General features: G+C 42.3%; 2 protein-coding genes across 2 annotated transcripts; one reads left to right on the forward strand and one right to left on the reverse strand.

Annotated features, from left to right (window-relative positions):
- Positions 1 to 4001: 4001 nt before the first annotated feature.
- On the forward strand, positions 4002 to 10622 carry LOC131929770 (integumentary mucin A.1-like). The gene is made up of 2 exons (XM_059286136.1): positions 4002 to 4158; positions 9165 to 10622. The coding sequence occupies exons 1-2, from the start codon at positions 4104 to 4106 to the stop codon at positions 9704 to 9706; spliced, it is 597 nt and encodes a 198-aa protein (XP_059142119.1). The 5' UTR covers positions 4002 to 4103; the 3' UTR covers positions 9707 to 10622.
- Positions 10623 to 11887: 1265 nt separating this feature from the next.
- Positions 11888 to 22459, reverse strand: LOC131929768 (uncharacterized). The gene is made up of 4 exons (XM_059286134.1): positions 22198 to 22459; positions 20378 to 20479; positions 13951 to 13996; positions 11888 to 12849 (listed from the first exon to the last, which is right to left on the reverse strand). The coding sequence occupies exons 1-4, from the start codon at positions 22270 to 22272 to the stop codon at positions 12746 to 12748; spliced, it is 327 nt and encodes a 108-aa protein (XP_059142117.1). The 5' UTR covers positions 22273 to 22459; the 3' UTR covers positions 11888 to 12745.
- Positions 22460 to 24285: the final 1826 nt, after the last annotated feature.

Raw genomic sequence — 24285 nt, forward strand, 5'->3', positions numbered from 1 at the left:
TTAGAAATCTCATTTCACTTTGTTATGAATGATTATGAATGATATGAATGATTCAGTCAAATGTAAACATTTTTTTGGCAAAAGAACAACTGACTTTTAAGCAGAGGGTTTTTATTACACAGTATAAATGTATACTTCCATTTCGTCTGACTGTGTTAAAACTGGCGCCGTCGTAAATTACTCTAAATCACAACAACAGATGTCTGGGCAGGAAAGATTACTCTAAACCACAACAACAGAAGTCTGGGCAGGAAAGATTACTCTAAACCACAACAACAGATGTCTGGGCAGGAAAGATTACTCCAAACCACAACAACAGATGTCTGGGCAGGAAAGATTACTCTAAACCACAACAACAGATGTCTGGGCAGGAAAGATTACTCTAAACCACAACAACAGATGTCTGGGCAGGAAAGATTACTCTAAACCACAACAACAGATGTATGGGCAGGAAAGATTACTCTAAACCACAACAACAGAAGTCTGGGCAGGAAAGATTACTCTAAACCACAACAACAGATGTATGGGCAGGAAAGATTACTCTAAACCACAACAACAGATGTCTGGGCAGGAAAGATTACTCTAAACCACAACAACAGATTGGGCAGGAAAGACAGGACCAAAGGATTTAATCAGCCACTACCAATCCCTAGTTTCAACAGGATCTAATGCACACAGCCTGAGATAATGGTATTGTGGAGTCCGGTGATAAACAAATGTGGTACACCGTTAGTGATGGTTCACCCGTCGTTATCGTGGATGTGAAGCTTATCTGATAACGTCGTATGTACAGTAGCGATTCATCACTGCGTTGTATCTCTCCTACTACGTCCTACAAAATAACTTCGTAATATTAACGCTTCTTATAAGGAAGTCTTTCGTAAGATCATTTTTAAAATAAGGTCGTTCTTTAGTCTTTTGTAACATCATCCTTATATTAACATCGTTCTTATCGGAAGCGTCGCGAGGGGGGGGGGGGTGCGGACCGCACCGGGTGACACTATTCAGGGGGGGGGGGGTGACACCAAGACAAAAAAATGCAAGATCTATCGAATAAATGTTTTTTTTTTTTTTTTTTTTTTTGCAAGTTCAATGAATGGTTAATTAGAGCTAAAATGTATTTTAAGTTCATAATGACGATCCCGACAAGGATGGGGTGCGGGGGAGGGGGGGGGGGTGCGGGAGGGGGGGTGGCACCATGACGTAAAAATAATGCTACACCCAGCTGTATTGACAACTGATTATAGATTAACATCATGAGTATTAAATGTGAACACTTTAAAGCTTTTACGGGGAGGGGGGGGGGGACTGCAAAATGTATAGAGAAAAATAAGAGGGGGGTGACACTGTGAGGAGCCTCACCGGGTGACACCCCACCTAGCGACGCCACTGGTTCCTATCATCATCTAATCCCGTCTAGGACGCACGTGACCGTCACAGAAAGGTGTTTCCATTTCTGCTGGTGTCTGGCACCATCTTGTCAGTTCCCCAAGACAAATGTGTTCTGTTATCCGTGCATAGTTCTCCATAGTGTGCTTTAAAATAAGATTTTTTCATATTATTTTCATAGTGAATTGTTTTCCTCAAACATCTTTAAACAAATATAAACTTACTAAAAAAAACAGAAACGATGTAAAAATAAATTCTTTACAATTTTTTTACCAACAGATAGGTGTGAATAATAAAGAGAAGTCAACATATTTATAAAAACAAGTTAACTATGTTATACGTATGAGTTGTCTAATCCAGGGTTCACCAAACTACGGCCCGCGGGAAAAAACGTTTGTTGGTGATGGCTGAGGAACTTTGCCCAGAAAAATAAAAAAATCAAAGACATGCCCGGTAGAAACTGGCCCCCCAACTGAAATTTGATAGTTAATGCGGCCCTCGTTTGTAGACCCCTGGTCTAATCCATTAAAACGTGTGAACGAATTCAGAAATACGTGTGAAATAATTGATAAATGTGAGTTAACTAACTTTAAAATACGTATGAAATAATTCATAAATATGAGTTAATTATTCCTCAGTCGAGGTAACCTAATTATGAAACTGTATTTTGCAAGCAATCCTGATGTCTGGTCAACGTGTAGTCAACCACCACCCCATTAAAGTTTAAATGATCTACAACACAGGTAATTTTGATCTTGCCTAAAAAATATTAGTATGTCCACAAGTAGCGAAGTAGCCACTCAGACTAGAGCAAACAAATAAAAATCATTTTTCGATACTACAAACTTTACAAGTAGATGGATACGGCTAATCAATATAAACTAAAATTTCACTGTCCTGTCCCCTCCCCCCACCCCCACCCCCATAGCCTCTGACCTCCATGACTCACAGTGATTTGCTCGTGTGTGTCTGTGTATGTGTGTGTCCATTTGTGTGTCCGTGCGCGTGTCTCTGTGTTTGTGTGTATTTTATGTGTAAGTGTTCTTGTATGTGTATGTCTGTGTGTGTATGTGTTTGTATATATATATATATATATATATATATATATATATATATATATATATATATATATATATATATATATATATATATATATATATATATATATATGTATATATATATATATATATATGTGTGTGTGTGTGTGTGTGTGTGTGTGTGTGTGTGTGTGTATGTGTGTGTGTAAACACACGTGAAACAGCCGTGTAGAGTAACGCCCCCTGCCGTTCCTCTCTATTGTACTGTAGCCCTTCCCCAGCCTGTCGCTGAGATAACAGAGATAGACGAGGTAAAAAAAAAAGATATCGGTGAGATATCACAGAGATACCTACCGTATCGATTAGCTCAATTGTTTTAGTCACTCATCGAACTGCTGCGATCTAATCACGTTCTAATTACCTGTCAACAACCAGGTATGTTTGGCTTTAATTAGGGTGGCCGCACCTTAATTCTCTGCAGAAATTACCTACCTGGAATTTAAGAGTTGACCCGCCCCTGGGGTCAACCCTGCTCTCTTGTGTAGGCGGAGGATGGAGTGGCGCTTCAGTAGCATGCGATGACCCCACCTGAAAGGATCGAGTTCGGTGCCTGGGTTGGGCTGAGGACCGTTTTTTGGTTGTCACGTCTGGTAGGTACCGGGGGAGCCGGACATTACCCCCCCCCTGTCAAATAACCTTACCCCCAACCCCACCCCCCATCATGTCATATTCTCTACCAATCAAATTTTGAATGACGTCAAGTATTAAAGTTTACATTACGTCATTTGGCAGTGGTCAATCCGTTGTGGTCAATACAAACAGTCAATACAACCAGTCAATACAAACAGTTAATACAAACAGGTCAATCCACAAAACCATTACTCTTATTCCACAATACTGCCACACCTCATACACAATACTGCCACACCTCATACACAATACTGCCACACCTCATACACAATACTGCCACACCTCATACACAATACTGCCACACCTCATACACAATACTGCCACACCTCATACACAATACTGCCACACCTCATACACACAATACTGCCACACCTCATACACACAATACTGCCACACCTCATACACACAATACTGCCACACCTCATACACACAATACTGCCACACCTCATACACACAATACTGCCACACCTCATACACACAATACTGCCACACCTCATACACACAATACTGCCACACCTCATACACACAATACTGCCACACCTCATACACACAATACTGCCACACCTCATACACACAATACTGCCACACCTCATACACACAATACTGCCACACCTCATACACACAATACTGCCACACCTCATACACACAATACTGCCACACCTCATACACACAATACTGCCACACCTCATACACACAATACTGCCACACCTCATACACACAATACTGCCACACCTCATACACACAATACTGCCACACCTCATACACACACTTGTTTTATTAATGCTCTAGCGATAACTTAACAGCGAGGCAACACCTATCAGCGCCGCCCCTGACGCAACCACCTCTACCCACCTCTGACGTCATATCTATCGGGACCAAACCGTTCATCGTCCCGTGATCATTAAGTAGCGCAGACCTCAGGTCGAAACATATCGCCGCATTCACTCAGTACACCAGGATACTCGCCTCTAACCACACACGACAATCATGAAGCTGCTGTTGATTTTCTGCCTTGTTTCTCTGGCGATTTCCAGTTCATTGGGTGAGTTGAAGTGTTTTATGTATTCGTTAGCTGAATGTGACTTCAGTAGCTTGGCTTGATTTAAGGTTAAATAGCCGGTTATGACTTAGCTACAGAAACATGTAATATTTTAAATATCACTTAATAAGTTTTAACTAGCGAAATCGGACTTATGTAGCTAGATATGACTGAACAAGCTGAATATGACTTATCTAGCTAGATATGACTGTATACTGTGCAGTACTTAGTGTCACCTCTCATTTAACCACACATGCTGCTGTCATCGCTCTCCTGGTTATGTTGTTGTCGGTGTGTAGCTGTGTGTTTGTATGTGTGTAGCTGTGTGTTTGTATGTGTGTAGCTGTGTGTGTTGGTAGTTTTGGACAGGGGAGTAGAACTGGCTGTACAAGTAACCAACCAACGATTATAACTGACCCAACTACCCATAGAGGTGACCCAACTACCCATAGAGGTGACCCAACTACCCATAGAGATGACCCAACTACCCATAGAGGTGATACTACTACCTATAGAGATGACCCAACTACCCATAGAGGTGATACTACTACCTATAGAGGTGACCCAACTACCCATAGAGGTGACCCAACTACCCATAGAGGTGACCCAACTACCCATAGAGGTGACCCAACTACCCATAGAGGTGACCCAACTACCCATAGAGATGACCCAACTACCCATAGAGGTGATACTACTACCTATAGAGATGACCCAACTACCCATAGAGGTGATACTACTACCTATAGAGGTGACCCAACTACCCATAGAGGTGACCCAACTACCCATAGAGGTGACCCAACTACCCATAGAGGTGACCCAACTACCAATAGAGGTGACCCAACTACCAATAGAGGTGACCCAACTACCCATAGAGGTGACCCAACTACCCATAGAGGTGACCCAACTACCCATAGAGGTGACCCAACTACCCATAGAGGTGACCCAACTACCCATAGAGGTGACCCAACTACCCATAGAGTTGACCCAACTACCCATAGAGGTGACCCAACTACCCATAGAGGTGACCCAACTACCCATAGAGGTGACCCAACTACCCATAGAGGTGACCCAACTACCCATAGAGATGACCCAACTACCCATAGAGATGACCCAACTACCAATAGAGGTGACCCAACTACCCATAGAGGTGACCCAACTACCCATAGAGGTGACCCAACTACCAATAGAGGTGACCCAACTACCCATATAGGTGACCCAACTACCCATAGAGGTGACCCAACTACCAATAGAGGTGACCCAACTACCAATAGAGGTGACCCAACTACCAATAGAGGTGACCCAACTACCCATAGAGATGACCCAACTACCCATAGAGGTGACCCAACTACCCATAGAGGTGATACTACTACCTATAGATGACCCAACTACCTACACAAGTGACATAACTACCTACCCCAGGTGACAAAACTACCCATACAGGTGACGCAACTACCTACTCAGGTGACACAACTACCCATACAGGTGACACAACTACCCATACAGGTGACACAACTACCTACCCAGGTGACACAACTACAATACAGGTGACACAACTACCCATACAGGTGACACAACTACCTACCCAGGTGACACAACTACCCATACAGGTGACACAACTACCTACCCAGGTGACACAACTACCCATACAGGTGACACAACTACCCATACAGGTGACACAACTACCTACCCAGGTGACACAACTACAATACAGGTGACACAACTACCCATACAGGTGACACAACTACCTACCCAGGTGACACAACTACAATACAGGTGACACAACTACCCATACAGGTGACACAACTACCCATACAGGTGACACAACTACCTACCCAGGTGACACAACTACAATACAGGTGACACAACTACCCATACAGGTGACACAACTACCCATACAGGTGACACAACTACCCATACAGGTGACACAACTACCTACCCAGGTGACACAACTACCTACCCAGGTGACACAACTACCTACCCAGGTGACACAACTACCTACCCAGGTGACACAACTACCTACCCAGGTGACACAACTACCCATACAGGTGACACAACGACCTACCCAGGAGACACAACTACCTACTCAGGTGACCAGAGACGTAGTGTGTATGTGTAAGTAGCGACCCATTCCGGCGCCCGGGGCGGCCGCCCCACCCGCCCTCCCCTAGTTACGCCACTGCATGTGACCAAAGATAAGAGAAAAACGTACACACCATTCCATTTGATATTTATTACTGCTGACACAGTTCAAATATAAACAGTAACAATGAAAGGTGTGTAGAGACTTTATTTACGGCCCCTACTAACGTGTGAACAGTTTTCAACAACACGTTACAACTGTTAGATAGAATAGCGACATTTGTCCTACTTCAGTCGTGAAAACTTTTGGGTTTATGTTTTGTTTTAGCGAGGGAGTATGGTGACCCCTGTAGTTCTAGTATGTGGGTGGTGACTCCCTGTGTTCCCCATCCAACCTCAAGTTCCCCATTCAACCACAAGTTCCCCATCCAACCACAAGCCCCCCCATCCAACCACAAGCCCCCCATCCAACCACAAGCCCCCCCATCCAACCACAAGTTCCCCCATCCAACCACAAGTTCCCCCATCCAACCACAAGCCCCCCATCCAACCACAAGTTCCCCCATCCAACCACAAGTTCCCCCATCCAACCTCAAGTTCCCCATCCAACCACAAGCCCCCCATCCAACCAAAAGTTCCCCCATCCAACCACAAGTTCCCCATCCAACCAGGTTCCCCCATCCAACCACAAGTTCCCCACCCAACCACAAGTTCCCCATCCAACCACAAGTTCCCCACCCAACCACAAGTTCCCCATCCAACCACAAGTTCCCCACCCAACCACAAGTTCCCCATCCAACCACAAGTTCCCCATCCAACCAGGTTCCCCCATCCAACCACAAGTTCCCCCATCCAACCACAAGTTCCCCCATCCAACCACAAGTTCCCCCATCCAACCACAAGTTCCCCACCCAACCACAAGTTCCCCACCCAACCACAAGTTCCCCACCCAACCACAAGTTCCCCACCCAACCACAAGTTCCCCATCCAACCAGGTTCCCCCATCCAACCACAAGTTCCCCCATCCAACCACAAGTTCCCCACCGTTCCACAAGTTCCCCACCGTTCCACAAGTTCCCCATCCAACCAAAAGTTCCCCCACCCAACCACAAGTTCCCCACCGTTCCACAAGTCCCCCATCCAACCACAAGTTCCCCATCCAACCACAAGTTCCCCATCCAACCACAAGTTCCCCCATCCAACCATAAGTTCCCCATCCAACCATCCAACTCACTGAAAAACCGAGGTTCATCATATGGTTTGGTATAGCGTCATTAGATGTGCTGCACTCATTGTTTTGGACCCCCTATATGTCTAGAACTAGTAAATCTTGCATTTTGTTTACTGCCCCGTATCCTGATATAGATGGTACACATTCTTCTTCCTGACCAACTCAAAGTAAACAAAATATCCGTGCAATATCTGGGTAAAAAACCATAGCTAAAACAAAAGCTAAAAATCAAACGACTTTTTAAAACCACTGCAATATAAAACCACTTTCCCAGCTTTCAAAGCGACATCGAACCCATTGATTGGTTTCTATACCCTAACCAAGGTTAAACTTTTGACTAACGGACGTTGATAGCGTTACACAAGTGTGTAAGGGGGTGGGGGTGGAGGGGGGTGACTATTGATAGATATGTCAATGTGAGTCTCGATGTAGAAAACACATCTTGTATGGTACACAGTAGGGGCTGTTACACTGTGTGGTAGATTTATAAGCGTGTATTGCTCTTTTGTAGTTGTAGCATGTGTTGTTTGTAGTGGGTCATGCTACTTTTGATATAAATAGTAGAAGAAACAGTATATATATATATATATATATATATATATATATATATATATATATGTATATACATATGTAATAGTAGATGTAGTATTTGTTAGTAGCAGACGATTGTGTAGAAGCAAGGCGATTGCCAGGCATATATTTCTTTTGTTTTAATTTTCGAAACTAAAAATAAAACAAATATAGAAACGTGTATAATAATAAGCTTTTATAGATCTCTTACATATTTTAGCAACCTGTTTTTTTATTTAAAGCCAGTAAACTACTTTTTTTAGCGTATTTAAAGGCTTATTATTATAAAGGTGTTTTTGTTTTTTACATTTTATTTTCGAAAATAGCAATTTTTAAATACACAATTTTTACTGACTAACCTAATTTCTCATTAGATTGAAAAATAATAATTCTTGCATTGTTATCTGAGATTAAAGTATATGAAATCACTGCATTAGAATTGGGTTAAAGTTGACCTGCAAGATGTGAATAGCCAACAAAAAAAAAACAACAACAAAAAAACAACCATTAAACAGACATCTTTTTTCCGTTTGTGTCCAAGAAGCATAGGGCAGATGAAGTAGAGTTCATTTGTTCATCAAAATAGAGCTTTAAAAAATTGGACTTCTTACATGTACTTATCTATTATACGAGTTTGTATTTTCTATACTGAGCTTGTACTTTTTACACTGTGTTTTCTATCCTGTATTTGTACTTTCTACCCTGGGCTTGTACTTTTGAGTTTGTTTTTTCTACCTGAGTTTGAACTTTCTATTCGAGTTTGTACTTTCTACCCTGTATTTGTACTTTCGACCCTGTATTTGTACTTTCGACCCTGTATTTGTACTTTCGACCCTGTATTTGTACTTTCGACCCTAAGTTTCTACTTTCTACCCTGTGTTTACTTTTGTGTTTGTACTTTCTACCCTATGTTTTTACTTTTGAGTTTGTACTTTCTACCCGACTTTATACTTGCAACCCTGTAGTAACCTATACCTTCAGAGATTTCTATACTTGTGTCGGCTTCTACTGGCTTCTACCACGGCGCCTAACCTCTGTCTACAACTGGAGAAAAGGTTTGAGTAAAGAACCAAGTATCTACACCTGCTAGTGTTGTGACCAATTTCATAACAAAATGTTTAACCCACAGGCGCGGTACTGGTTAATGTCAACGATACTACCACCGCCTCGACTACTACTGTCACCACAACCATACCTACCACCGGAAACTCAACCAACGTCACTACGGTCACCACAACAGCTACCACCAGCAACACAACCGCAACAACAGCTACCACGAGTAACACCACCGCAACAACAGCTACCACGAGTAACACCACCGCAACAACAGCTACCACCAGTAACACGACAGCAACAACAGCTACCACCAGTAACACCACGGCAACAACGGGCACCACCAGTAACACGACAGCATCAACAGGCACCACTAGTAACACAACCGCAACAACAGCTACCACCAGTAACACCACAGCAACCACCCACCCCACCAGCACCGGATCAACAAAGCCGACCACCGAACACACCACCAAAAAATCGTCCGGCTCCGGCTCCAAGTTCGACGTCGGCTCATTCTTCGGCGGCATCGGGTTGGTCGTCGGCATCGTCATCATCGTCGTCATTGGGTACAAATGTTACAAGACACGGAACCAGGAGGGGTACAAGTCGATGTAGGGGTAGGGTACAGGTCTATGTAGGGGTGGGGTACAAGTCTATGTAGGGGTGGGGTACAGGTCTATGTAGGGGTGGGGTACAGGTCTATGTAGGGGTGGGGTACAGGTCTATGTAGTGGAGGGGAACAGGTCTATGTAGGGGAGGGGTACAAGTCTATGTAGGGGTGGGGACTTTTGTGGGGTAAAAGTCTATGTAGCGGTGGGTTACAGGTCTATGTAGGGGTGGGGTACAGGTATATGTAGGGGAGGGGTACATGTCCATTTAGGGAAGCATTTTTTTTTTAATAAATGAGATCGGGGTTGGGCAACTTGATTTTTCCCCAGCGAGGAAGAAGTAATGTAGCCCTACATAATGTAGCCCTACATAATGTAGCCCTACATAATGTAGCTATACATAATGTAGCCCTACATAATGTAGCCCTACATAATATAGCCCTACATAATGTGGCCCTACATAATGTGGCCCTACATAATGTAGCCCTACATAATGTAGCCTTACATAATGCAGCCATACATAAGGTAGCAATACGTAATGTTGCCATACATAATGTAGCCATACGTAAAAATAGCAAGTATCATATCTAGTTTAAAAGAGAGGGATGTGATGAAAGTAGCCTTATAGATTATAGACCGTTTAACTCGGGTGAAGATTTATCTCAACACCTATGGAATAGATTAAAATATTTTCAAAATTGAATCGAATCCCCCCCCCCCCCCCCCCCCCCCGGTGTACATTGGTTATACCTGCCAGTCTAGAATGCCAGTCCTTGGACTAGAGTGCTAGAAGTGTGAACGTGTGAATGAGACTCTAAAAGCGTGGACTAAATGTGCAGTGGACAAATAGTTCCAATGGTAACCTGGAGTGTGATGTGTATCGACATGATTGATGCTTAAATAAAAACAAATGTCAAACACTGTTTCGTCGTTCGTTTTAATAATCTCAATGCAATTTTTTAAAATTAAAATTTTAATTTTTTTTATATTTCTCCTCGAATAAAGCCGCGCCATCCTGGATGTGGCTCAAATACACCAAGCATTACTTCTATCACGTAACGTAGTCCCCATTTCCGGTAAAATCAGTGGTTGGTTAGAATCCATACAACAGAAATTATGATTCACGTATCTATCATCATCATCATTTCTTCCCATTCGTTGCCAGGACACTGGGCAGATGAAGTAGAGTTCGTCTGTTTCAATCACCTAAATATACGAGGTGATTGTGTAGCCAGCATTATACCCAGCCGCCGTTGTTTCCCTAACCTGGGTCAGGTACTCATTAGAGCTGAGTGGACTCAGGGACGTCCTACAGACTCGAGCCCAGAATACGAAACTGAGAGTTTCATGTTAGCTGTCGTGGGCCTGTCCTCTAAGTCGAGTGGAATTTTTTTTTTCGGTGCTAACACTGAAACTCTTGGTCAACTTGACCATCTGTATGACGTTTTACTGGTCAGCTGATTACGATATCGTCTAATATTCACCAAACAAACTCACCAAAAAAACTCACCAAAAAAAAAACTCACCAAAAAAAAACTCATCAAAAATAACTCACCAAAACTAACTCACCGAAATTCTTTAAAGTGTAGCACCTAAAAGTTCAGAGACTAAACCCCATCCCCATAAATTAGCCAACAAGACTAAAGCCCATAACTTACACATCTGTCCACACGACTAAATCCCACACCCCAAACATCTGCCCACACGACTAAATCCCACACCCCATACATTTGCCCACAACACCATGATTTACCCAGAAGAGTAAAGCCCACACCCAACATATTTGCCCACAACACCATAATTTGCCCACAAGACTAAAGCCCACACCCCACACCCATACATTTGCCCACAAGACTAAAGCCCACAGCTCATACATTTGCCCACAAGACTAAAGCCCACAATACCATACATTTGCCCACAATATTTGAGTTTACATCCCATAGATTAGCCCACAAGACTAAAGCCCACAGCCCATAATTTGCTCACAAGACTAAAGCCCACAGCCCATAATTTGCCCACAAGACTAAAGCCCACAATACCATACATTTGCCCACAATATTTGAGTTCATATCCCATAGATTAGCCCACAAGACTAAAGCACACAGCACATACATTTGCCCACAATATTTGAGTTCACAACACATACATTAGCCCAGGAGACCATTCTATAAAACAACAAACTCATGTCCTGGTTGATATAGCATGTTTATTGAACCATATGCCATGAAATGATTCAGTCTACAGCCGAGTGTATACACTATACGTACAGGTGTAAACGTAAAATAGACAAAATTCCGTACACAACGGCTGTAGGTGTGTATGTAAAGTAGACAGCATCATGTAAACATTGGTTGTAGCTGTAAAGCGAACAGCTGTGTAAATTAAACAGCGCAATGTTAACATGACCCGGGTGTAAAGATAAATCTAAATGATAGTTATGAACACACCGTCTATATTAATTAAGGTGACTGTTATTCTGGTATGAAGCTGTTATTTAAAAAAGAGATATTCGTTTCCTAAATGTATAATTTCATCCCAAAATTTACCTTTTTTAAAAAATATTTTTTTATTTATAAATATTAAAATAGATTTAGGTGTTGTTGTTTATTTTATTTTTTTTTCAAATTGATTTTCGATCCTAACTGGCAATGAAATTAGACTGGACTAAACTGTCTTAAAACCCTGGCCAAAACAAAATGGCGTTCAGGGTTTATTAGCGGTCGTGTGAACGGCACCTTAAGGACACGCCAGCGCTGCAAATGAATGGATGATGTCTGCAGCAGCAGACGATGAGGTCTCTCACACTTGGCACGGCCTGAGTCTCCCCCACACACAGGTACCCCCACACACAGGTCCCCCCACACACAGAGATCTGCTTCTCCAGGGGTCGCCGCACAAATCATACACATACACCACCCCGCGTGCTCACACGTCAAACGTCATAGAATGTTTACCATTTTTAAATCAAACCACGCCCCATTTGATCACATGCAAAAAAAATAAAGCCACGCCCATTTGTATCACATCAGCCAAAACAAAACACAAATCACTGTGGAGTTGGTAATTTCCGTGTGACGTCATTGTTCCATCGCTTCCGGTTGTAAGGTGGGCGGTAACGTGGAGGGTTTGCTGGGCGGTCTTTTGTACGATCTGGAGGAGGGGATAGGGAGGAACAGAGGAGAAGAGGGAATAGAGGAACATTTAGTTGACATTTACTTAAAGCTCTAGCAAATACTTTATCTCAAATTTATTAGCGTGCCTAATATATTATACACGATCAAATTACAGACCAATATGAAAATGCACTCTGTTTTGACGGACCAGTCTTAATCTACAAGCCACTGACTGACAAATCTCATACATAAGCTATTGACACACCAATGTGTGCACAAGCTATTGATAACCCAATGTCATCCACAAGCTATTGACACACCAATGTCTACACAAGCTATCGACACACCAATGTCATCCACAAGCTATCGACACACCAATGTCATCTACAAGCTATCGACACACCAATGTCATCCACAAGCTATTGACACACTAATGTCTACACAAGCTATTGACACACCAATGTCTACACAAGCTATTGACACACCAATGTCTACACAAGTTATTGACACACCAATGACATCGTCAAGCTATTGACACACCAATGTCATCCACAAACTATTGACACACCAATGTCATCCACAAGTTATTGACACACCAATGTCTACACAAGTTATTGACACACCAATGTCTACACAAGCTATTGACACACTAATGTCTACACAAGCTATTGACACACCAATGTCTACACAAGCTATCGACACACCAATGTCTACACAAGCTATCGACACACCAATGTCTACACAAACTATTGACACACCAATGACATCCACAAGCTATTGACACACCAATGACATCCACAAGCTATTGACACACCAATGTCTACACAAGCTATTGACACACCAATGTCTACACAAGCTATTGACACACCAATGTCTACACAAGTTATTGACACACCAATGACATCCACAAGCTATTGACACACCAATGTCTACACAAGCTATTGACACACCAATGTCTACACAAGCTATTGACACACCAATGACATCGTCAAGCTATTGACACACCAATGTCATCCACAAGCTATTGACACACCAATGTCATACAAGAGCTATTGACACACCAAGGTTAATCACAAGCTATCGACACACCTTAACCTGCGAGACCTCAAATGATCTAAGTGTATGGAAAACTACTGACCTGTTAGCTCCTTGTGAATGATATAGGCGGTCTCTTTGCGCATGTCCTGTGTACAGAGATAAACAATTTCAAAATACAACAAGACATACACAGGTAGTTATCATACACAGGTAACATACACAGGTAACATACACAGGTAGTTATCATACACAGGTAACATACACAGGTAACATACACAGGTAGTTATCATACGCAGGAAACATACACAGGTAGTTATCATACACAGGTAACATACACAGGTAACATACACAGGTAGTTATCATACACAGGTAACATACACAGGTAACATACACAGGTAGTTATTATACGCAGGAAACATACACAGGTAGTTATCATACACAGGTAACATACACAGGTAACATACACAGGTAGTTATCATACGCAGGAAACATACACAGGTAGTTATCATACACAGGTAACATACACAGGTAACATACACAGGTAGTTATCATACGCAGGAAACATACACAGGTAGTTATCATACACAGGTAACATACACAGGTAACATACACAGGTAGTTATCATACACAGGTAACATACACAGGTAGTTATCATACACAGGTAACATACACAGGTAACATACACAGGTAGTTATCATACGCAGGAAACATACACAGGTAGTTATCATACACAGGTAACATACACAGGTAACATACACAGGTAGTTATCATACACAGGTAACATACACAGGTAACATACACAGGTAGTTATCATACACAGGTAACATACACAGGTAACATACACAGGTAACATACACAGGTTACATACACAGGTAACATACACAGGTAACATACACAGGTAACATACACAGGTAGTTATCATACACAGGTAGTTATCATACACAGGTAGTTATTGTAATCAAGTAACATTCATATATAGTAATCTGGTAACATATACAGAGTTAGGCAATGACATAGGTTGCCTTTATTTCCCAAAAACATTTAACCCCCAGCACAAAATCCGTAAAATGAAAAAAAAATCTTATAAAATTGTACTCGAACTTGTATGAAATACATAACGTATAGAGGTCAAAAACAGAATTATAAGTTCATATTATTTAAACCTAGTTTTTATCGGAATGTATCATACAAAACAGCTTCATTATAAAATGCAATTTGAATGATGAAGCCTTCGATGGCTATGATGGTTTGTTTTGCAAAACCGATAAGCTTACATCAAACGTCATTGTGAACAGCTGATGACGATCAGTTGTGCAACCCCTGATTACACTTGCTGTTTGTATTGGAACTGATTCAATGGTAGAACATCGAGGGTATTTGATAACAGACTAGATCGTTTATTTAGAATTTAGACTATAAATTATCAGTTTGATAAGAAATCTGACTAAGAATTCAAATACACTGGATCAAGACACATTAAGATCATGACACATTAAGATCAAGACACATTAAGATCAAGACACATTAAGATCATGACACATTAAGATCATGACACATTAAGATCATGACACATAAGGATCATGACACATTAAGATCAAGACACATTAAGATCAAGACACATTAAGATCAAGACACATTAAGATCATGACACATTAAGATCATGACACATTAAGATCAAGATACATTAAGATCATGACACATTAAGATCATGACACATTAAGATCAAGACACATTAAGATCAAGACACATTAAGATCAAGACACATTAAGATCATGACACATTAAGATCATGACACATTAAGATCAAGATACATTAAGATCATGACACATTAAGATCATGACACATTAAGATCAAGACACATTAAGATCAAGACACATTAAGATCAAGACACATTAAGATCAAGACACATTAAGATCATGACACATTAAGATCAAGACACATTAAGATCATGACACATTAAGATCATGACACATTAAAATCATGACATAATAAGATAACATTAAGATCATGACACATTAAGATCATGACACATTAAGATCAAGACACATTAAGATCATGACACATTAAGATCATGACACATTAAAATCATGACACATTCAGATAATGAATACAAAATAAAATGACATCACGGTAAAGATGTTATCGCTAAAGAATGTCTGTAACAGGTTCCAAAATGAGCGATAAAAACTAATGCCTAGATATTTGTACTTGTGAGTTTCTATTATACTTAAAATTTAAAGTACAATGTTTTCATTTTAAAAAAAAAACCTATTTCTACTACTTAAAATTATAATTTATTAAGATACTCGATAAGAAATGTTCAATACAAATTTATGATGTTTTGAAAAAATAAAATCATGACTATGGTGAAACGTGTAGGCCTACATGGAGAGCAACCTCTAACTAAAATATGATATCTTCTCCTCATACTTCTACTGCTACTTTTGTACACTATTTCAAACAACACCGAGGGTACCTAGATGATAAACACGTGATTGCCTATTAAAGACCACCCCTATATACATTATATATATATATATATATATATATATATATATATATATATATATATATATATATATATATATAAACATATATCAGATATTGATAAAATGCATAAAGGAATGTGTATTTGAACCTAACTTATCTCTTGGTGAACATGGTGACATTATTTGAAAACATGAACCAATCGACACCTGATGTAATATATTAAGCCCTATTTTAATTAAACAAAAAAATAGAGGTCGATAGAAAGTTCATCTAACATTTCGATTAGGCGCAGTTAATTTCAATATTTTTGCCTTTATGGCTATATAATTAATCGAGTTATCGATGTTTTCTAGTGTGCAAGGCATACAGTTGCTATACGTCACAACACAAGATTGGTAGTAAGATTTTAAAGTTTGAGGCTGACATGATTGTGGCGTAAATGGTAGTACATTGTGGTAGTATTGTGGTGATATTGTGGTGTTACTGTGCTGGTGTTGTGGTGGTATTGTGGTGGTGTTGTGCTGGTGTTGTGCTGGTATGGTGCTGGTGTTGTGGTGGTGTTGTGGTGGTGTTGTGGTGGTGTTGTGGTGGTGTTGTGGTGGTGTTGTGGTGGTGTTGTGGTGGTATTGTGGTGGTGTTGTGCTGGTGTTGTGGTGGTATTGTGGTGGTGTTGTGGTGATATTGTGGTGGTGTTGTGGTGGTATTGTGCTGGTGTTGTGCTGGTGTTGTGCTGGTGTTGTGCTGGTGTTGTGCTGGTGTTGTGGTGGTGTTGTGGTGGTGTTGTGGTGGTATTGTGCTGGTGTTGTGCTGGTGTTGTGCTGGTGTTGTGGTGGTATTGTGCTGGTGTTGTGGTGGTGTTGTGGTGGTATTGTGCTGGTGTTGTGCTGGTGTTGTGCTGGTGTTGTGCTGGTATTGTGCTGGTGTTGTGGTGGTGTTGTGGTGGTGTTGTGGTGGTGTTGTGGTGGTATTGTGGTGGTGTTGTGCTGGTGTTGTGGTGGTATTGTGGTGGTGTTGTGGTGGTATTGTGCTGGTGTTGTGGTGGTGTTGTGCTGGTGTTGTGCTGGTGTTGTGGTGGTGTTGTGGTGGTATTGTGCTGGTGTTGTGGTGGTGTTGTGGTGGTATTGTGCTGGTGTTGTGGTGGTGTTGTGGTGGTATTGTACTGGTGTTGTGGTGGTGTTGTGGTGGTGTTGTGGTGGTATTGTGGTGGTATTGTGCTGGTGTTGTGGTGGTATTGTGCTGGTATTGTGCTGGTATTGTGCTGGTTTTGTGGTGGTGTTGTGGTGGTGTTGTGGTGGTATTGTGCTGATGTTGTGGTGGTGTTGTGGTGGTGGTGTTGTGGTGGTGTTGTGGTGGTATTGTGCTGATGTTGTGGTGGTGTTGTGGTGGTGTTGTGGTGGTGTTGTGCTGGTGTTGTGGTGGTATTGTGCTGGTGTTGTGGTGGTGTTTTGGTGGTATTGTGCTGGTGTTGTGGTGGTGTTGTGGTGGTATTGTACTGGTGTTGTGGTGGTGTTGTGGTGGTGTTGTGGTGGTATTGTGGTGGTATTGTGCTGGTGTTGTGGTGGTATTGTGCTGGTATTGTGCTGGTTTTGTGGTGGTGTTGTGGTGGTGTTGTGGTGGTATTGTGCTGATGTTGTGGTGGTGTTGTGGTGGTATTGTGCAATCTCATGTACCACTGCCGCGTGTTTTTAAATTGTTTTAAAATAAGTTACAGCTTTACATCAAATACAATGTTCCACAATTTTGGTAATAAAATTCCCTTTTCCAACCTGACGGTCCATGAGGCAAGTGAAGTAGAGTTCACCTGTTGTTTGTGACCATGGCATATGAAGGGGTAATGTGGTCAGCTCTTTGCCCAGCTGCCTTTGCATTCCCTAACATGAGTTAGGTACCCATTATAGATGGGTGGTCTCGGGGGACTTTCTACTGACTTGAACCCGGATTCGAACTCGAGACATTCCGGTTAGCACTCTAACGCTAGGCAACGCCAATTATGGCAGAAAAGGTGTGTGTGTGGGGGGGGGGGGTGTAGTTACACATATTTATATAGTTGTAAACATTAGAGCATCTGACATCAGATTCACCGTGTACAAATGTATAACTGTATAGGGAAAATGTTAATGTTGGACTCTACTTCCCCTATAAGAGCGGGGGCTGAGTTAGTCACCCGAGAAGGATTAATTTTTCATTCATTTCTTCAGCTCAAATTTTTTTTAATTTAATTAAAATTTAAAAAAAAAATAGCTTTTTAATTTCTTATTTATCGAATAGCCTGTTTTAATATCCAATGCTATTGTATTACTAAGGTCGTCTAGTTAAATTTAAATAGCATTTCCTATCGGAAATGTTGGGGTGAGGGGGGGGGGGGGAAAGGAGTGGTTCCTTGATGCGTTTTATACTGTGGTAACCTATGGAAACATTGTATCATTTTTTTCTGTTTAGCAGAGTCGATCAAAACTCGGACATATAAACATCATTCAATCAGTTGAGTCGAGATCAAAGTCAGCTAGTACACTAGAAGGGCCACGTCCTAGTACACTAGACTTGCCATGTCCTTATAGACTGGCCATGTCCTTATAGACTTGCCATGTCCTAGTAGACTGGCCATGTCCTAGTAGACTGGCCATGTCCTAGTAGACTGGCCATGTCCTAGTAGACTGGCCATGTCCTTATAGACTGGCCATGTCCTTGTGACTGGCCATATCTTATAGACTGGCCATGTCCTTATAGACTGGCCATGTCCTTATAGACTGGCCATGTCCTAGTAGACTGGCCATGTCCTTATAGACTGGCCATGTCCTAGTAGACTGGCCATGTCCTAGTAGACTGGCCATGTCCTAGTAGACTGGCCATGTCCTTATAGACTGGCCATGTCCTTGTGACTAGCCATGTCCTAGTAGACTGGCCATGTCCTAGTAGACTGGCCATGTCCTTATAGACTGGCCATGTCCTTATAGACTGGCCATGTCCTTATAGACTGGCCATGTCCTTATAGACTGGCCATGTCCTTGTGACTGGCCATGTCCTTATAGACTGGCCATGTCCTTGTGACTGGCCATGTCCTTATAGACTGGCCATGTCCTTGTGACTGGCCATGTCCTTATAGACTGGCCATGTCCTAGTAGACTGGCCATGTCCTAGTAGACTGGCCATGTCCTTATAGACTGGCCATGTCCTTATAGACTGGCCATGTCCTAGTGACTGGCCATGTCCTTGTGACTGGCCATGTCCTTATAGACTGGCCATGTCCTTATAGACTGGCCATGTCCTTATAGACTGGCCATGTCCTTATAGACTGGCCATGTCCTTGTGACTGGCCATGTCCTTATAGACTGGCCATGTCCTTGTGACTGGCCATGTCATGTCCTTATAGACTGGCCATGTCCTAGTAGACTGGCCATGTCCTAGTAGACTGGCCATGTCCTTATAGACTGGCCATGTCCTTATAGACTGGCCATGTCCTTATAGACTGGCCATGTCCTTATAGACTGGCCATGTCCTTATAGACTGGCCATGTCCTTATAGACTGGCCATGTCCTTATAGACTGGCCATGTCCTTGTGACTGGCCATGTCCTTATAGACTGGCCATGTCCTTGTGACTGGCCATGTCCTTATAGTCTGGCCATGTCCTAGTAGACTGGCCATGTCCTAGTAGACTGGCCATGTCCTTATAGACTGGCCATGTCCTTATAGACTGGCCATGTCCTTATAGACTGGCCATGTCCTTATAGACTGGCCATGTCCTAGTGACTGGCCATGTCCTAGTACACTAGACTGGCCATGTCCTTATAGAATGGCCATGTCCTTGTACTGGTAGTACCTAATATTCACAGGTAAAAAGAAGGTAACACTCACAGGTGAAATTGGTAGCTATTAGGTACCACTTACTTTCTAACAGGTAGATAAGCATGTATCATTGACAGGTAGCGAATCAGGTATCATTCACAGACCTATACCACTCAACATTCGTTAAATACGTACCATGCCAAACCGGAATATGAAAAAACAAAACATGAGAAATAAAAGGGAAAGAACTCACATTTCGAAAAGAGAAAGGTTGCCTCCCCTTGAGACCTCTGTCGTCCTGTAAGCCAATGTTGTAGTTCAGTGTACTTTTTTCAAACACGTTCTTTCGTACAGTCTGGAGATGGTTGGATACAACAAAAGGTTACCTACCATCTCTACCATCACATCCCTACCATCACAGCTAGATTACTGGCCTTGTTACCACACCCCTACCATCACAGCTAGATTACCTTCCTTGTTACCACACCCCTACCATCACAGCTAGATTACCTTCCTTGTTACCACACCCCTACCATCACAGCTAGATTACCTTCCGTGTTACCACATCCCTACCATCACAGCTAGATTACGCCCTTATTATAACATCTCTACCATCGCAGCTAGATTACCGCCATTGTTACCACACCCCTACCATCACAGCTAGATTACTGGCCTTGTTACCACATCCCTACCATCACAGCTAGATTACTGGCCTTGTTACCACATCCCTACCATCACAGCTAGATTACTGGCCTTGTTACCACATCCCTACCATCACAGCTAGATTACTGGCCTTGTTACCACATCCCTACCATCACATGCAAGATAACGCCCTTATTATAACATCTCTACCATCGCAGCTAGATTACCGCCATTGTTACCACACCCCTACCATCACAGCTAGATTACCGCCATTGTTACCACTTCCCTACCAGCACAGCTAGATTACCTTTACCAGTAATGTAAGTATTACCACAGATGTACATAAATAACGAATTAATAATCGCAATTGTCAGTATGGAAATTGCGCTAAAAACATATCGCTAGTCATCAGGGGCGGGGTGTGCCATGATACGGAGAAATGGTTGCTTCAATAGCACCATTAGGGGGGCGGGCTATGGGTTTGCAAGGGTGTGCGAGGGGTAGGAAGTCAGCATGAAATGCAGGCTAAAGCTAACATAAAGACAGAGCATTTCAGGCTTGATATTTCGATGACTAACATTAGCGATATTGTCTTTGATTATTCCATAACATGGCTTAGTGTCTAGATTTGGGTTAGAGCTAGACTTTTTCTTGGCCTGGGTCTAGAGTGTAGTTAGAGTTTATGTGTATGGTTAGAGTTAAGATCAGGAAATGGGCCCCCAATCGCCATCTGTAAACTATTTGTCACATAAGACTTCAGTTAGTCGTGCCCTCAGAAACTTAAATAACTAATTAACTTATTGTTATTTTAGAGTTTCTACACTATCTTAATTCTAATACATGGGTTAAGTCATTTTGAGACACTCTTTAATTAATTAAGGCTTAAAACCAAGTTCAATAATCTGTATTACTAATAGTAATTCTCGCTTTCGAACTTTAGGGTCCATAAGGCAAGTGAAGTAGAGTTCACCTGTTTTTGTAACATGGTCAGCACCATGTTCAGCCGCATTAACTTTTCTAACGTGAGTTAGGTACCCATCAGAGCTGGGTGGGCTCAGGGAAGCTCCACTGACATAAACCAGAGTTTCTTCCAGGCATAAAAATTTTTACCGCCCCCCCCCCCCCCGAACGAAAAGAAATTTATATAATTTATATAGAAAATATATACTTTTAACAGTGTCCGCCCCCCCCCCCCCGAAGAAAGTCTACCGCCCCCCCCCCCCCCCGAAAATTTCAAGTGCCCCCCCCCCCCCCCCCGGAGAAAAAAGTCCGGAAGAAACACTGACTTAAACTCAGATTCGAACTCAAGACTTTCGGGTTAGCTGTCACGTGTCTAACCGGAAGTTTACCCAAATCTACTTCCTAATGTCAACAACAACACCAAATCACCCAATCTATTTCCTAATGTCAACAACAACAACACCAAATCACCCAATCTATTTTCTGTGTCTTCCATAAGGGCTGGAGGACAATACCCGCCACATGTTCGGCTTTCTCTGACGTCATGGCCTGGTCTGGCTATTTCTGTCCCCGCGACGTCGAGTGCAAGAAAGAAATGCACGGCAGAAGGAAGAAACGCTTGGTAGGTGGAATCGATGGCTAGTCCTGGGCCAAGCTTCAACTTCTCTTCCTCGGGTTTCTTGTTTGTTTTTTTTTTTTCTATCGGTGAACGAGCGTCACTCGATGACGTCACTGCCGGTTTCAAGAAAAGCGCGGCTGTATGTGTTTTTTTTAAGCGGGTATCCCCGTTTTTGCCGCGTCGCACTTTTTAATTATAAGCTTTTGTATTGACGCTTGGATAAGGTTGCATAGTAAACGAGAAAGATGATTGGGAGAAGGGGGGGGGGGGGGGAAGATAAAGCATTAACTCAACTCTACTTCCTCTTACTTACGTATCAAAGAATTAACTCAACTCTACTTCTCTTTTATTTATCGCCGGCAGTGTTTCTTTTATCTCCGGGGGGGGGGGGGGGGGGGGGGCACTTAAAATTTTTCGGGGGGGGGGGGGGCGGTCAACATTTTCCAGGGGGGGGGGGGCGGACGCTGGTAAATGTGTATATTTTCTATATAAATGCTATTTTGTTCGGGGGGGAGGGTGGGGGTAGACTTTCTTCGGGGGAACGGAGCCCCCCCCTTCCCCCCTCCCCCCAAGAGATGCCTGGGAGAAACTCTGATCGCCGGGTCTAAAAATGGTCTTTTAATTTTTAGCTTGGACGGCGATACTAAGATTTATTGGGGTGGTATTATTTAGTGGTATTAATCTATATCTTAAATGTCGTGTAAGTTGTTTCATGTAGTGTTGGAGCTGTAAGGACTGACTGCTGTCTCAAGTGGCTGTGTTATCAATGATAACACGTGTGTGTAGGAACACACTAGAACACAATATCAGACCCACACACTACACGCCAATCAACAACGCATTCTTTCCTCGGATAACGTTTTATCAATGTTTGAATTAAGACCCAAGGGAAGTAATCCATGAATTATTAAAGCCGTCGGTATTTTCGCAGTCGTTTCCCTTTGGATGCGAACAAAAAAAAAAGGTGCCGTGCTAATTATCATTCTATTTTAAAACCTAAGGGAAGTAATCCATGAACTACTAAAGCCGTCGGTATTTTTGCAGTCATTTCCCTTTGTATGTGAACCAAAAAAAGATGCCGTGCTTATTAATTAGCATCTCGTATTTTAATCACCAAAACTCATTGTTCACAACTAACGGTTCATGCACCATCCTCAGGGTTACTACATGGTACTCGCGACCTTGAAGGCCTCAACTCGCGTGTCACGGCCGTCAAGGTCACTGCTTTGTTTATCGTAATAATCTATATTAAGAAATAATTAAAAAGCTTGAACTAAGCATTAGCATCAAGAAACGATATGCATTAACAACATAATCGTCAAAATATAAAATATTCGACTACGCCTTCAGTATCGCTTGACTCAAGTTCATGATCAACTGTCTATAGAGTTTGATAAATTTTTTTATTAATAAAATAAAAGAAGAAAAACAACTTCTCCACAATTATTACTGCTTTATGACCCAAATATCGAACAAACGCGTCTGCTATCAACACATCTCACGGTCCCGTCTGCTTTATTAAACCCCTCATAAGCCGACCCATTCGCCCTTTGATCCCTCACCGTAGTCTTAGATCGCCAAGGTAGACAAATCATCCTCGGCCGCTCGGATTTTTCCTAGAGTGACGGCCCCTGGATGCGCATCAAGGCGTTCATCTACCCCGGCCGGGTGTATCGTGTAGGCCCAGACCACCCACATCCGGGGTTTAATGGTGCCGGGGTAAGAAGTGATCCCCCGGCTCGGCTAAGTAGATCATAGGATTGACGGGCATCTAACGAGATTAGCGGCGACGTGTGTCTGAGATCAGAGGGGGGGGGGGGGGGGGTTGTGAAAATGTTGGTCTGTATTAATGTTGTTGGTCAGTCCAGAACTTGGTCCATTATTAAACTTGGTCGCTCAAGAAAATTGGACATTTTATGTCATGTCAATATAATGTTTCT

Source organism: Physella acuta, unplaced genomic scaffold (assembly GCF_028476545.2).
Source record: "Physella acuta isolate Inbredline_101_S28 unplaced genomic scaffold, ASM2847654v3 ptg001673l, whole genome shotgun sequence".
Lineage (NCBI taxonomy): Eukaryota > Metazoa > Mollusca > Gastropoda > Physidae > Physella > Physella acuta.

Excerpts from the sequence above, each read along its gene's own strand:
- LOC131929770 (XM_059286136.1), top strand. The coding sequence starts at position 4,104 with ATGAAGCTGCTGTTGATTTTCTGCCTTGTTTCTCTGGCGATTTCCAGT. Across the intron at positions 4,159-9,164 it reads GGCGATTTCCAGTTCATTGG|GCGCGGTACTGGTTAATGTC; the intron begins GTGAGTTGAAGT and ends TTTAACCCACAG.
- LOC131929768 (XM_059286134.1), bottom strand. The coding sequence starts at position 22,272 with ATGACGTCAGAGAAAGCCGAACATGTGGCGGGTATTGTCCTCCAGCCC. Across the intron at positions 13,997-20,377 it reads AACCTTTCTCTTTTCGAAAT|GACATGCGCAAAGAGACCGC; the intron begins GTGAGTTCTTTC and ends CTCTGTACACAG. Across the intron at positions 12,850-13,950 it reads CATTCACAAGGAGCTAACAG|ATCGTACAAAAGACCGCCCA; the intron begins GTCAGTAGTTTT and ends CCCCTCCTCCAG.